This window comes from Motacilla alba, chromosome 12 (genome assembly GCF_015832195.1).
Source record: "Motacilla alba alba isolate MOTALB_02 chromosome 12, Motacilla_alba_V1.0_pri, whole genome shotgun sequence".
NCBI classification, from domain to species: Eukaryota; Metazoa; Chordata; class Aves; order Passeriformes; family Motacillidae; genus Motacilla; species Motacilla alba.
The window spans coordinates 14,161,529-14,174,828 of record NC_052027.1 but is presented as its reverse complement, the minus strand read 5'-3'; the positions used below and the strand labels follow the sequence as shown (position 1 = coordinate 14,174,828).

The 13,300-nt window shown below is 42.0% G+C and overlaps 1 protein-coding gene across 2 annotated transcripts in view; it reads left to right on the top strand.

The window, feature by feature from the left end:
- The window catches only part of FANCD2 (FA complementation group D2), a 35,722-nt gene that overhangs the window by 4,708 nt on the left and 17,714 nt on the right, over window positions 1-13,300 (top strand). For both annotated transcript variants that reach the window (XM_038148629.1, XM_038148628.1), the window contains exons 9-24: window positions 782-860; window positions 1,539-1,663; window positions 2,909-2,996; window positions 3,942-4,046; window positions 4,727-4,827; window positions 5,307-5,415; window positions 5,983-6,018; window positions 6,419-6,562; window positions 6,837-6,971; window positions 7,273-7,404; window positions 8,529-8,636; window positions 10,534-10,643; window positions 11,170-11,230; window positions 11,919-12,044; window positions 12,865-12,938; window positions 13,027-13,167. In XM_038148629.1, coding sequence (XP_038004557.1) covers window positions 782-860; window positions 1,539-1,663; window positions 2,909-2,996; window positions 3,942-4,046; window positions 4,727-4,827; window positions 5,307-5,415; window positions 5,983-6,018; window positions 6,419-6,562; window positions 6,837-6,971; window positions 7,273-7,404; window positions 8,529-8,636; window positions 10,534-10,643; window positions 11,170-11,230; window positions 11,919-12,044; window positions 12,865-12,938; window positions 13,027-13,167 — 1,674 coding nt within the window. The remainder of the gene's footprint in view (window positions 1-781; window positions 861-1,538; window positions 1,664-2,908; window positions 2,997-3,941; window positions 4,047-4,726; window positions 4,828-5,306; window positions 5,416-5,982; window positions 6,019-6,418; window positions 6,563-6,836; window positions 6,972-7,272; window positions 7,405-8,528; window positions 8,637-10,533; window positions 10,644-11,169; window positions 11,231-11,918; window positions 12,045-12,864; window positions 12,939-13,026; window positions 13,168-13,300) is intronic.

Here is a 13,300-nt window from a genome sequence, read left to right as displayed (position 1 = left end):
CCATAGAGCAGAAGACAAATTTCTAGAAGGTGAAATGCAGACATTGGGCATTGATTGATTGTGCTTTTCACAGCTACTGACACAAGCTTATGAATTATTTCAGCAGAGGGCCTATAGAGTGTCTCATCATTAAAAAAAAAAAGATGGAAGTGGCTGCTGGCAGAGTTTTAGGAGGCTGGGAGATGCAAACAGATCTCCTTTTAAAATTATGTTGTGTTCAAACAAGGGAAATTGAAAGAGCATCTATTGGTTTTTGAATGTAGAACACCACAGTGGAGTGAGAGATCTTGAGGTGTAACACAGGCAAGACTTGACCACTTCATCTCTTCTTTCTGTGCCCTGGATGCTCACTGCAGAGTTAGTGGGGCAGGCCAAGGGGGAGGAAGAAGCTGAGGCTGTTCCTGCTGCAATTTTTGTTCCAGTGCTGAAATACAGGATACAAATGCTTCACAGGGCTGTAGTCCAAGAAATTGTCTCAGACTGAAATTTGTTTGAGGAGGGTTTAACATAGACAGTTACAAGGTCTGAACTGTTTTCACTCAAGAATTCTAAAGGATCTTGGATGTAAAACTGATAAGCTGTTAATTGTGCTGTGAATCCTCTGGGAATTCTGAAAAATGGATGTTGTTACACTTGTCTCCTGTCAAACTGTAAGAAGAGTGAAGTTCTTTCTATGTATTAGTGACCAGTTAAGGATGGGGTTAGTTGTTCTTGCTGAGCAGCAGCAGAGCTTTTGAGTCTGTAGGTGTGACTAAGCTGTGTACCTTTTCTGCTGTTTCAGTGTGGGCACCTTTGGAACAAATTTCCCCCGGCTCATCATCAATCAGTTCAAGTGGCTTGACAGGCTCCTTGACAGCCAGGTGAGTGCCAGAGGTGCAGTCACACATATGCTTTTTCCAAACAACTTTTGGAGCGCCTCTCAGGTGGGATTAGATTGAATTATTGTGCTGATGAGAACTGATGTTGTTTTTGTATTCACATGCTGAAGGAGAGATTTAATTTTTTTCTGTTTTGTTACGTTTGCCTTGAGTGACATCTGAACATCTTTTACTATTTTTCTTCTTTCCTTGCTGTAAGTAGTCTTTTACACAAATTTGTATCTGTGCATGTGTACTCACACAGATGACCCCTTTTTAAAGCTGTTGGTGGCAGGAAGTTACAATCCCCTCTAGTTTAATTTTAACAAGGTACTGGATACTTGCAAGCGTGTGGGGATGAATTCTCTGTTCCTGCTCTGGTAATTCTTTTCCTTCTTTCCCTAAGTCAGTTGGTCTCTGTGGGTTACTCTCTACTGAAGTACTAAACACTGGGAAGCTTGTTGTGTGTCCCAGTTTCCTCTGCTCACCAAGATCTTTATATCCTAGCTGTAAAATACCCTTGTTCCACAGAAATCTATGCTCTGCTTCATGTCAGCAGGACAGTGAGTTAAGGGACAGTTGGCACAAACTCAGGCAGATGTTGCACTGAGGGACCTTAGATGCATAATATTGCTGTGCTGAGAGATTTGTGCATTTCACCAGTGCTCTTTTTGTCTGCAGGATCTGGTCAGGAAGTTAATGCAGATGGTTAGTGTCTCTCCAGTACCAATCCAGCATGATATTATCACCAGTTTACCTGAGATCCTGGAGGATTCCCAGCAAAGTGAGGTGGCCAGAGAGCTCAGGTATGGATGGTTTGGTTGGGAGGGTTTGTTTTGTTTTGTTTTTTCCCCCTTGCACTTAGCAGAAAAGGACAAGATGCATTAATGCAGGTTGCTCTGGGGCTGACTGAAGGATTAAGTCAGCGCTGTGTTCCTGTTAACTGGAGCATCTGGGAACACCTACCACTGTCTTAGGACATTCCATTTGTACTGTTATGCTCCTAAAGAGAGCACAGGCAATCCAGCAAAAGACATTGCATTTAGACAATGCTCCAAAACTGCTTTTATATAAATTATTATTAAACTCTTAACTACCTGGAGGCAGCACAGGTAGCATCCAGTTAAGTACTCCCTACTTCTGCTGGATAGTGTATTATCAGTCACTTGGATATTACTACTGACAGCTTCTGATATGTCTTGGATTCTGCTGTGGTAAGGGTCCAACATGGTTTTTATTAATAAAAAAAAAACCCCAGACCCACAACACAGTAAATGTGTGCATGAAACAGAACTTTCTGGCTATTTTATATACTTTTCTCAAGCATATTTACTGATCCAAACAACTGGGGGACCTAATGCCAAGAGTTATCCTCCCAGGGAGCACTGCCATAGTCTAGTCCTTACATCTGTCTTTAATAATGTATTCATTTTGCACAAGAATTTGAGTAGTCTAAGTGTTTCTAGTTCTTATTATTGCACAGATCACTTACATTTATGCTGGCGTTTTCATTCTCTGTGTATTGCCTCAGCTTCTAGATAAAAAGCTCCACACATTTTTCCTATGCTAATCAAACTCCTCAGACTTCTCTTTTCTCTGTTTGTGTATTTTGAAAGCTGTTTGTATCAGCAAGGCATACTTATTTCCATATTCTCCATGGCCTTTATCCATTTCTGATGCAGAAAACAACCCGTTACTTCTAATGAGTTAGGGAGCACAGAGTTACCAGGATGCTGCAGATGAGCTGTTTTTCAACTCACAAAATTTAAGTACAACTTCTTACTAGAGAAAGTTTGTAAGAAACTGTGATGTCAGCCAAGAATGATTACGTGAGTTTTGGGAAAGTCCATGAGGCTGTTAAAGACAGGTGCAGTTCTTACATGAAGAGTAATAATTTAAGGAACATGTTTTCCACAATGCCAGTGGCATATGTTGTTGTCAGTTTCAGAGATTTTTTTTTGCAGTGGCCACAAAAACTACTGGAATTATACAATACAAAAAAGGTTGGTTTTGTTAAGAGGACCCTTTGTTTTCTTTTCCCTGTGTAACAGCTGCTTGCTGAAGCAGGGCAGACGGCTGACAGTGCCAATCCTGGATGCCCTTTCTCGTCTGGATCTTGATGCAGAACTTGTGGCTGAGGTGAGAGCTTTTACTGAGCACTTCAGCAGACCCCAGCCCCTGCTTAGCAACATGAGAGCTGGAACTCTCTTTCATTCCCAGTATTTTGTTAAATCTGGCTCCTGTAGGCTTTCAAAAGTCCTGAGCTCCTGAAGTTGGAAAGAGGTCAGAAGCTAAAGCTGGTTTTTGAAACATGTATGAGGGGTTCAGTGAGGAGCAGAGAGAAGTTTTCTGAATTCCTACTGTAACAGCCAGGAATTTCAATCACAGCTGTTTTAGCAAATGCAGAAGCACTTTGTCCTGCTGCAGTAATTTTTTACTGCCTGTCTTGAACCTTCTTATTGTCAGTACTTCATCTTTTTTAAGTACAGTGACCAGACTAGACTGTTATTTTCTAAGGAAAGGCAGATTGGTGATTAAATAATTAAACAGGTTTTCGCTGCAGAGTGCTGATAAAGGAGAAGAGATGATGATGTGCCTTGTACCTTTTGGATATGTTGCATTGCTGCACTTTTTGGAGTTGGGCTTCTTATGAATAAAATAAAATCAGTTCATTTGAGTGCATAGTGTTTTACATAGTCTCAAAAGGCTGGTGCTGCATAGCAGGCTGCACATTCTTCATACTTTTCCCTTTTGAAAGCCAGTTACAAAATGGTGGAGCCAAGCTCTTCCTGTTGAAGAGTGTTAAGGGGCAGTGGCCACAACAAGAGGTTAAGGTTGGACATTTGGAAAAACTAGTTAGGGTCTGCAGCATTGACATAAATTATCAAAGAGGTGGCAGAGATTGGAGGTTTCCTCCATCCTTCAAGACTCAGCAAAGCCAAGGTGAATCTGATCTAGTATTGACAGTATTCCTGCTCTGAGCAGAAGGCTGGGCTGTAGTCTCCAAGGATTCCTTCCCACTAGCATAACTATGTTTTTGTGGAGCGTTGTTTTCCAGCTGATGGAGTGTTGCTCTCTCCTCAGGTGCGACAGTCTGCCATGACCATTGTGCCTTCTGTAAAACTGGAAGATTTGCCTGTAGTGGTAAAATTCATCCTCCAAAATGTTAAGGCAGCAGATGCAGTAGAGGTACAGTATCTTTTTCATAATGAAGTATGTATTTTCCACACCAGTGTGTGTGTTTTAACAGAGGGAAGTTGCTTCACACACAGAGCTGTATGTTTTTAATGTTTTCAAGTAAAATTTTAATATTACCAGGGATCAAAGCCAGCCTTGCTGAGCCATCAAACACACTTTGTTTCATATGTTGAGGAAGCCTCAGCCTAAGCCAAATGAGGTTTGTGATCTGCCCAAACCTTTCAGAGAGACCCCTGTAAAAAAGAATGTGCCTATGACATGGAAGCCAGTCTGTGCTGGTACACTGCATTTGAACAGCAGTCACATTGGTAAACTTGCATGTCCCAGAATTCCCGAGGCTGTCGTGTATCTTGCTCAGCTGCTAAACAGAATAAAAACAGTATAAAAACAGTTCACAGCAATGTAAAGCAGATATAGGTGGGAATTTCACAGAGTAGGTCTTAAAAAATTCTATTTTTTTGTATGACATGCAAAAGAGAAGAGGCAAAGAGAAGAGTTTTGCTGGTTCATTTTCAAAGTTAAAAAATTAAATTTGGGCATGATTCAATTCTTGTGAACCTTTACAAATATTTGAGTTTTGATTTGTAATTTTAGGCTTATTATTTTCCTCAGCTTTTTCTGTTCTTCCCTCATTTGTCCCAGTGACTTGTGCATGGATTTGTGCTTTACAGGTGATTTCTGATCTTCGTAAGAGCTTGGATCTATCCTCGTGTGTTCTGCCCCTGCAGATTCACAGTTCCCAGAAGAAGATTAAAAGCCAAATCCAGGCCAGGTACTTAAACAAGTTTACTTGATTCTCCGAGGGTAGGATGAGACAAGAGAACTTAAACTGTTCCTCTTCTGGTCTCTCTGGTACAATAGGCTACACACATGAGCCTAATTTATCCTGTGGAAAGGCACAGACACCTTTATTCCTTTTTTCTTGGTACTAATGCAATACATTTGTCACTCTTTGCCCAGCCAGCTTCCCCTGCCATGGATGTAGTTCCTTTTGAGCCATCTGCCTCCATGTCTGCATGGGGATAAGCAACTTCATTTATAATAATGTTGCTACTAGTTTATCTGTTTTAAGTTCCCTCCAGTATGTTTTCCATTGATTCTGTTTACCTCTTGGGATACTCCCTCTCCTTGCCAGAGCATTCCCTCTGGACAATGGCTGCTTTAAGTAACTGCTGTGACTGCTGGGTTGCCTTGCTCCTTCCGTGACAGTATTTGCAGGGACTGAGTCTCCTCTTTTCTGATAATTTGCAGTTCTTCCCTGAGCCAAGTAACCACCAGCCAGAACTGTGTGAAGCTACTTTTTGATGTCATCAAGTTAGCTGTAAGATTTCAGAAAGATGTCTCCGAAGCATGGATTAAGGTAAGATCCATGCTTCAGTCCTTGTTTTAAGGAGCCCTTATATATTTGGGCTCCTGATTGAGCCTGAGCCTTTCTTGTAACCACATGTGGTATTAAAAGACAAATGTTAGCCCTTCATTTTACAGATACACATTTCATTCTGCAAGAGAGGAAAAATGTATATCCATATATTGCAGCTTAGCTGTGTGAAGCCTTAAGGTGCTTGAATATGTCCTGCTAGAAATCATTTTCAGCTGATTTTAGGCTAAATTTAAATTGCATTTCAGTGTAAACCATAAGGCTGTTTCTTGTCCTCATTACTCAGTACCTCAGTTCCTTTCTCAAGCCTCGTGTTATTTGAGAATATCCTTGTTCAAACTCAGTTTTCAGCTATTTCTTCAATAGCTTCTGGAGTCTCTGTTGATGGCACGATCCAGTTTTCTGACTTTGATAGGAATCCTGCTGTAGAGGAGATAAATCTGTGAGCAGGGTGTTACAGACTTTTGGTGTCTATCTTTTATGATTTGGTTTTGGAATATAGTATTGTACTGTAGCCTAACAGCTTGCTTTTTTTTTTTTTCCTCTCAGGCTATTGAGAACAGCACATCTGTGTCTGACCATAAGGTAATAGTTCTGCTCTGTAAGTGTCCTCTTCTCTTGGTTTCTCAAGGGCTTTCTTCATGGTTGTAGATTAAGAGATTTTTGTATTTGGACCAGAAACTTGCTGGTGATGTTTCATAGATGGTTCTCTTGGTATTGGACTTGTTCCAAGTATAACAACCATCCATTTTCTTTGTAACTCTTAGTTCATCCCTTCCTTCAGGTTCATCCCTGTCCCTTCTGTTAAGGAACAGAGTTATCCTGCTTCAATTCTGTCCTGTTGTACTCATAAGGTTTTATTTCAGTTGTGACTCTTGGGACTTTCTGAGCTTTTCTTCTTAGTTTAGACTTCAAGGTTTGACTTGGAGTTATCTGGACTGTTTAATATTTCAGCATAATGAGTGGTGGTTATTTCCTCTGAAAGGTTCTGGATCTGATAGTTTTGCTGCTAATCCATTCTACAAACACCAGGAACAGGAAACAAACTGAGAAGGTTTTGAGGACCAAAATCCGATTGGGCTGCATGCCAGAACAGCTGGTGCAGAATGCCTTCCAAAACCATTCAACGGTCAGTGCTGATCCTGCTTTGAGACTCTCTCTTTTATCTCTCAAAAATCTTGTCAGATGATGACTTAGCCCTGTGCTGCATTATTTATACCTTTCCAGTAATGTTCATGTACTTCTCTTTTACAATTTTTAGTCCAGATCAGTGTCCCAAGGCACACGTCCTCTCTTGTAATTGTCATGTGGTTTTTTGGAGTTGAGCTTTCCTCAGCATCGGATATGTTTGATATTGAAAACAAGCAACAGTAATCTCCTCTTTCATGATGTCTGTATTTCAGGTTATCAAAGACTTCTTCCCTTCAATCCTAGCCCTTGCTCAGACATTTCTGCACTCAGCACACCCAGCTGTGGTCTCCTTTGGCAGCTGCATGTACAAACAAGCTTTTGCAGCCTTCGACTCCTACTGCCAGCAGGTACAGTGTGATGGATGGCAGCTGTTTTGTTCAGGTTTGCACTTTGTTCTAGAGTGTATGATCCTTTAGGGGACAGGGTTTCAGGCAGTTGGAAGCCTTTGGAGAGAGGTCTGTGCCAAAGAGTAGGCCAAGAAGAAGATGGGGAACGATCACAGCAAGACTGGTAGCAAGTTGAGTTCAAACACAAAGACTTCTGTGATTATCTGTACTTGATCAACATAGTTCATATGAGCAGCGCAAGGCAGACATTTTTCTGTTGATATTTCACCGTGGTTCAAAATTTTGGTGGCTTTTTCCTTAGGAGGTTGTGAGTGCTTTGGTGACTCACGTGTGCAGTGGAAGTGAGACAGAACTGGACATTTCTCTGGACGTGCTCACGGATTTGGTGGTACTGCACACGTCCCTGCTGATGCGCTATGCCACCTTTGTGAAGGTATCTGCTTTTTCTGGGTTTATACTAGATTGTGGGGCCCTTACACCACTTTGCCTCAGATCCAGAATAGGCCACTACTTCTGGTATTGGAAAAACTTGTACCTGTAAAGCTTTTCTGCCTGGAGAAAGGCAGTGGTCAGAAGTGAAACACAACTGCTGTCAAAGTGTGAGCTGTAAGATAGGACTGTATGAATTTTTAACAGGAGAAATTGAGATAGATAATTTCCTTTAGCTGGACAATGCTTAAATTACAGGCATGGAATGGTGCCTACAGTGGAAATTTTGTCTTTGTTTAAATGAGCTATTTCAAAACTTGGTAAAAACCTGCGCCCTTTGTGGACTGCACATTGCGTCTATTGAAAAACTGACAGTACTTCAGCCAGTATTTGAGTCCCAAGACAAAATTGCTTGCAGAGATGGAAAAAGACATATCCTGAAATTTAAAAGAAGAAAGTACTCAGTGGGGAGAAAAAAAATGGACTGCTGAATTTTAAGAATCATAAGCAGGGTCAGACCTGCCCAATTACCTATTTCCGAAAGTAGTAAAAGTGGAGATTGAGGGAAGAGCTAAACAGCAAGGCAAGCATGTAACAGTACCTTCATTGAACACTCCCCCATCTGTGGTGGTTTGTAGCCTAAGGACAGCTTGTATTTAAGAGCCCTTGAAGAGGGTGAGTGTGGGTATTCCCACACCTCTCTGATATCTTGGTGCTCCTGGTGATTTAATTATACATTGTGGGAAAGCTGTATACTTTTTGCTGTTTAGTTGGTTGATTGTTAAATGAAAGTACTTGTTTAATTACTTGCTTGTCAAATACTTTGAATCCTGTGACCAAGGCTGTGATAGAAAATAGACAGCTGTCACTTGTCCTGAGCACTCCCAAAATGCTTATGGTAGCCAAATTATTCTTCCCATTCAGCCTCTGATAAAATAAAATCCCATAATTAAGGCCAGAGCAATAATCTGGCATTTATATTTGGTTAATCTGAATGTAGCTTTTTCATGCGTGTACAAAAAAGGTAAAGTTAATTATCTTCCCTGAGGTTGACAATCAGTGGAATTTTTTTGAGAATATGGAAAGTGATTCTTGATATTCTGAGCTTGTTTGTGGCTTCTCTTACAGACCATTTTAGACTCTACACAGAAACTGAATCCATGCCAGATCCGGAAGCTTTTCTACATCCTCAGCACTTTAGCATTCAGCCAGAAGCAAGAAGGGAGCTACATTCAGGTAAGCAGAGACACAACAGAAAGTTGTTCAATCTGTGCCTTGGGTCTTCTGCTAGGTTAACTAGCAGAAGAAGTTCATCTGTGAACAGGGTTTGATGCCAGGATTGCCTTGAGCTTAAAATTCTCTTCTTCTCAAGTGTCTGCAAACCAGCTTGTGGCTCTAGACTTTCCACCCTGGTATCAAGGGCTTATCACAGTGACTGTGCCTCTCATCTTTCCCAGAAAGGTTCCCTTCTCTTGCACATCTGAGAAAGGCAGAGTTGTTAGACATGTTGTTGGAAAGGTACTCATAGTAGTCCCTAATCTAACCTCCCAGTCAAAGTGGGACTGTCATCAGCATGGTGTCATGTTGATTGTTGCTTTGTCTAGCTGAGCCTTGAAGGTTTGCAAAAGTGTAAATTCAGCAGCCTCCTTGCACAGCTCTGTTTCTCCATCACTTGGAAGCCTTCAGAAAGCACAGTTCAGCTTCCCCCCTGAGATGTTTGTATTGATTCAGCCACTTAAATTCTGCACACCAGAGACAACAAAGACTCTCTTGTTAGAAGAACTGAACTGCACAGAGCAGAGTACTCTGCTGTGAAGAGGCACACCTCTTGTGCCTCTGGTTTAAACACGAGAAGCCTTCAAACCTGGTGTGTCTAAATCCACCTTCATCTTGCACATGATACCTTGCGTGACTCAGCTGCAGCATATCAGTGGTGGTACCTTTGTCTGTATTTCTGAATCCTTGAGCAGAGCAGACAAAGAAATAATTCAAAGATATTTATTCCACAACAGAGACTTCAGGGTTTAAAATCTTCCCATTCATAAAGTTCAGCTCTTAGAAATTAGAACTATTTGTCTTTCTTTGAGTCCCTGTGTAGTTTGTAGTTGTAGGTATGTTTGCACATGCTAGCTTGAGCCTATAAAGGAAAACTGCTCTTCCTCTCCTTCTGATTGGTCTGTGGCATGTAAAACAGCACGTCTACAGCCATTTTGTCCTTCCCACTCACCCTATTAAATTGGAGCTCTTCACTGCCAAAATTCCCAGTTGTATGGCAGGTTTAGCTCCATTCTGAACTAGTTTCCTCAGTGATTTCCCCACCTCCCACCCTGAGTCTTATGTGTGACTTGTGAAAATTGCCTTGGCAACACAGCCAAGCAGCAGGACTTGCCATCAGGATGTTCTGCCTGTCACCCTTAGAAGTTGTGAAAAGAAGGAGAGGAGTGTCTAGAATTTATTTTGAGCTGAGAGTTTATAACTGTGGAGATCCAAGGTTGGCAGTTTGACTCTTATCCTCATTGATACTGAAGACTCCAGGGGTAGGTCACCAAAGAAATCAGTATCCTCAGAGCCAGCTTCCTCTTTGCCTTCTCTGAGTGTTCTTCTAAGCTGATGCCTCTTAGACATGAGGATCTCTGCAGGTAGATTAGGACTTTTTCCTTGCACTGCACAGATTGTCTTTGGACCTTCACCACAAACTGCTCCATCCCTCAGCCTCCTGAAGCTGACAGTGTTTTGAAGTGCAGCTCTGCAGCTGTTTGGGTGTGGCAGGCTCTGAGACCATCTGCTGTTTTTTTGACATACTGTTCTATTAATTATAGTTGAAACCTGGACCAGTTGTGTCTGTGTTGTAGTTCTGTGTCGTAGTTAGAGCAAAGTCAAACCGAATCACTTTTAATGCTGCTTACAACCTTACTTGGAGTTGGGACCAGTATTTTCATAATAAATGTCAGAATGTGCCTGACATTAGGCAAAAATTCTTTAATTTTTCCTTAAGCAAAAATCCTTAAGCAAAAAATCCTAGTGCACCATCCCTCTGTAGCCCTTGGAGATGACATTAAGTGAAGATGCCAATAGAACTGTGAGTGATGCACACGAGTAGCTCTGTGGTGACATGGTCTGTGTCTCTTTTCAGGATGATATGCACATGGTGATCAGGAAATGGCTCTCCAGCACGGTTCCCAACCACAAACAAATGGGGATTATTGGTGCTGTTTCCATGATAGGCAGTGTGGCATTAAAAAGGTGAGAAAAAATGTAGCAAAGATGAATTTAACATGGCTTTCAATTCAGGCCTGGAGTGAAACAAAGACAGGAAGGCATTGCCTTTGAGTTCATGCACATCTTGGGCAAATCCAGGAACTTAAAACTCTCTTCTGCATACTGTGGTGTTTGGTATTTCAGCCTGTGCAGTGCTGCTCACCTGCTGCTGCTCTCAAAGGCATCCCAAATTCCTTGTTAATGCCTATTTGTGGATCCCTTGACCACACTGCACAACCTGTTGCTTGGAAAAAAATTGAACATTGGGGGACTGACTACAGATGAGCTTCTGACTCTAGGCTGAATTACCTGAGGTGCTCTGTGTTTGAGTCCAGAGAAGTCTAAAAGAGAAGAAGTCCCAAACAGCACCAGGTGTTATCCTAATATGTTCCAAAGAAATCTTTTTAATGTGTAATTCTTTGATTTCTGGAGAGAGAACCTTGTGTGTGGGATGGGTTTTGCTGTCTTTTGAGTCCTGTGCTACAACAGCAGGGTTATCAATTGCTTCCAGGAATGAAGGAGATGCTGCTTCACTGGAGAGACCAGAGCTGAACAGTGAGCGTGATGAGCAGGTGAGTACCAGGAACAGGGCAGCGTGGGACACAGGGAGGATATGGTCAGCAAGGAGGGGTGACTGGAAATGCAGTCTTACCTGAAGTACTGTGTGGGTCTGGGAGTTGGCTTTCCTGAGCCTGGGATCCTTGCACATTAACTGCAGAGCCAAGAGTCTCTTAAAAATGGTTTTGGAGAAACAAACGTGCCTGCTGGTGTTGCCTCTGCTCCACCAGAACAAGCAGCACTGCAGCCATTTAGTGAAAGTCTTCTGTCCAGTTGTTATTTCAAACACAAAGGAAAGAAGCAGGACAGTCTGCTTCAGTGAGCCAAAGATGACCATGGCCATCCTCTCAGCTTTGGTAGCTGTGCCTTTCAGGCCTTCCAGAGAAAGTATTTCTGCTGCACAGGATTGGCCTAGCAGCCTATTTCCTTAGTTTCTGTTAAAGACCATTCTTCTCTGCTGGCAGTCTATTTAAGAGTGATCCTGGACAGACTCTTTGTGTTACTTCATGGCAGAGGACACTCAAAGGCCCATGTTCCTTCTTAAGTCTGTGTCTATTCAAGAATATTCACCATGGGTTGTTACTCTACAGATGAAGCTTTGAATATGCCTCACAATAAATTAATGTAAAAAGGACTGAAGGTAAAAGCTTGAACTGGATCCATTTACCTTACCCATTTCTGCACTGTTTTCTCTCCTTTCAGCTGTCTACCCTGCTGGACCTTGTGGGCTTCTGCTGTGAGCAAACACCAGAGGTCTTGGCTCTGTACTACGATGAATTTGCCAGTTTGATTGAGAAGCAGAAGGGCAATTTGGACTTGCAGCTCCTAGTATGTTGCAGAGCAATTTGAACTTAATCACTTACATGAATTCTTCAGGAAAAATGTTGTTTTTCAAACATTGGCAAGATAGAGTCAGTTTGAGGATTTCACTCTAGTCTGGGAACTTGTTTTGTTCTGTGGGAGATTGGTCAGATACAAAATCCTCGTTCAGCTCTCTTGGCTTTTTTTGATTGTGGTTGATTCCTCATTAACAGGAATGTGCTCATGTACTTTAACAGCTTCTTTTTTGTGAAATTTTACATGACAACGGGGAAGCCTTTTAAAGGAAACTAAATGACATTTCAGAGCATGCTGTTCCTATTCATAGACAAAAATAGAATTTGAAGGAACTTTAAACTTAGTATAGAAATTGGTTTCTGGGTCAGACTATCAAGACTATCTGGTCCCTAAGCTCTTGGAAGAGCCGCAGTCATTAATGGTAATAAATGAATGGATTTATGGTGATAGGAAGAGGCTTGTGAAGGCCACTGGACAGCTCTTTCTTCCTGCTAGGAGCTCCTTTTACATGTGGGCTGCTTTCCTCTTCCAGCCAGTTGCTTTGCCTCTCTGCATCGCTCTGGAGCTTAATAGTCAAGCCCACATCCAAAGAGCAGGGAGGAAATTGGTTGGGCACATTTAGCAATGTTTCCTGGCTCTGTCTCTAAAGGCAGCCCTTGGCTCTCCTTGCAGGCCATGGGGCTTCATCACTGTGATGGTTCCAGGATACTTTTGCTTGCCCTTATGTGCTGCATCTTCCACTGCTGCTGTTGGAGCTTTCTTCACTGAGCCCCTTTGCTGAGCAAGTTTTTTTTTCCTATCTTTATAACAGGATGAGTTTGGGAAGAGTTTGGTGGAGGATTTTCCCAGTGACTTTGTTGTGGATCTCAGCCCCACAGTGCATGGGTATGCTAATCACAGATAAAAAATTGGTAGTGGTTTTGTCACTGAGAACTGAAGTTACCAACAAGTTGCTGTCTGTCTTTCCTTGCAGTTCATTCTTGTTCCCAGTGAAGTCCTTGTACAATCTGGATGAAGATCAAAGTCAGGATGCAATTGCCATTAACCTCTTGCCATTGGTGTCTCAGAGTGAGCTTGGCAGGGTCACGGCTGGAGCGAGTAACCAGAGTAAAAGGTATTTGACACTTACCTGAGGGATGGCTGCAAAGGTGAAGGAAGTGATTTCATCTGTGCACTTCAGGTGCCTGATAAGGAGCTGGTCAGAGAATTTACCAACTTCCAGTGTTCTTCTTTTGATGTTAAACATA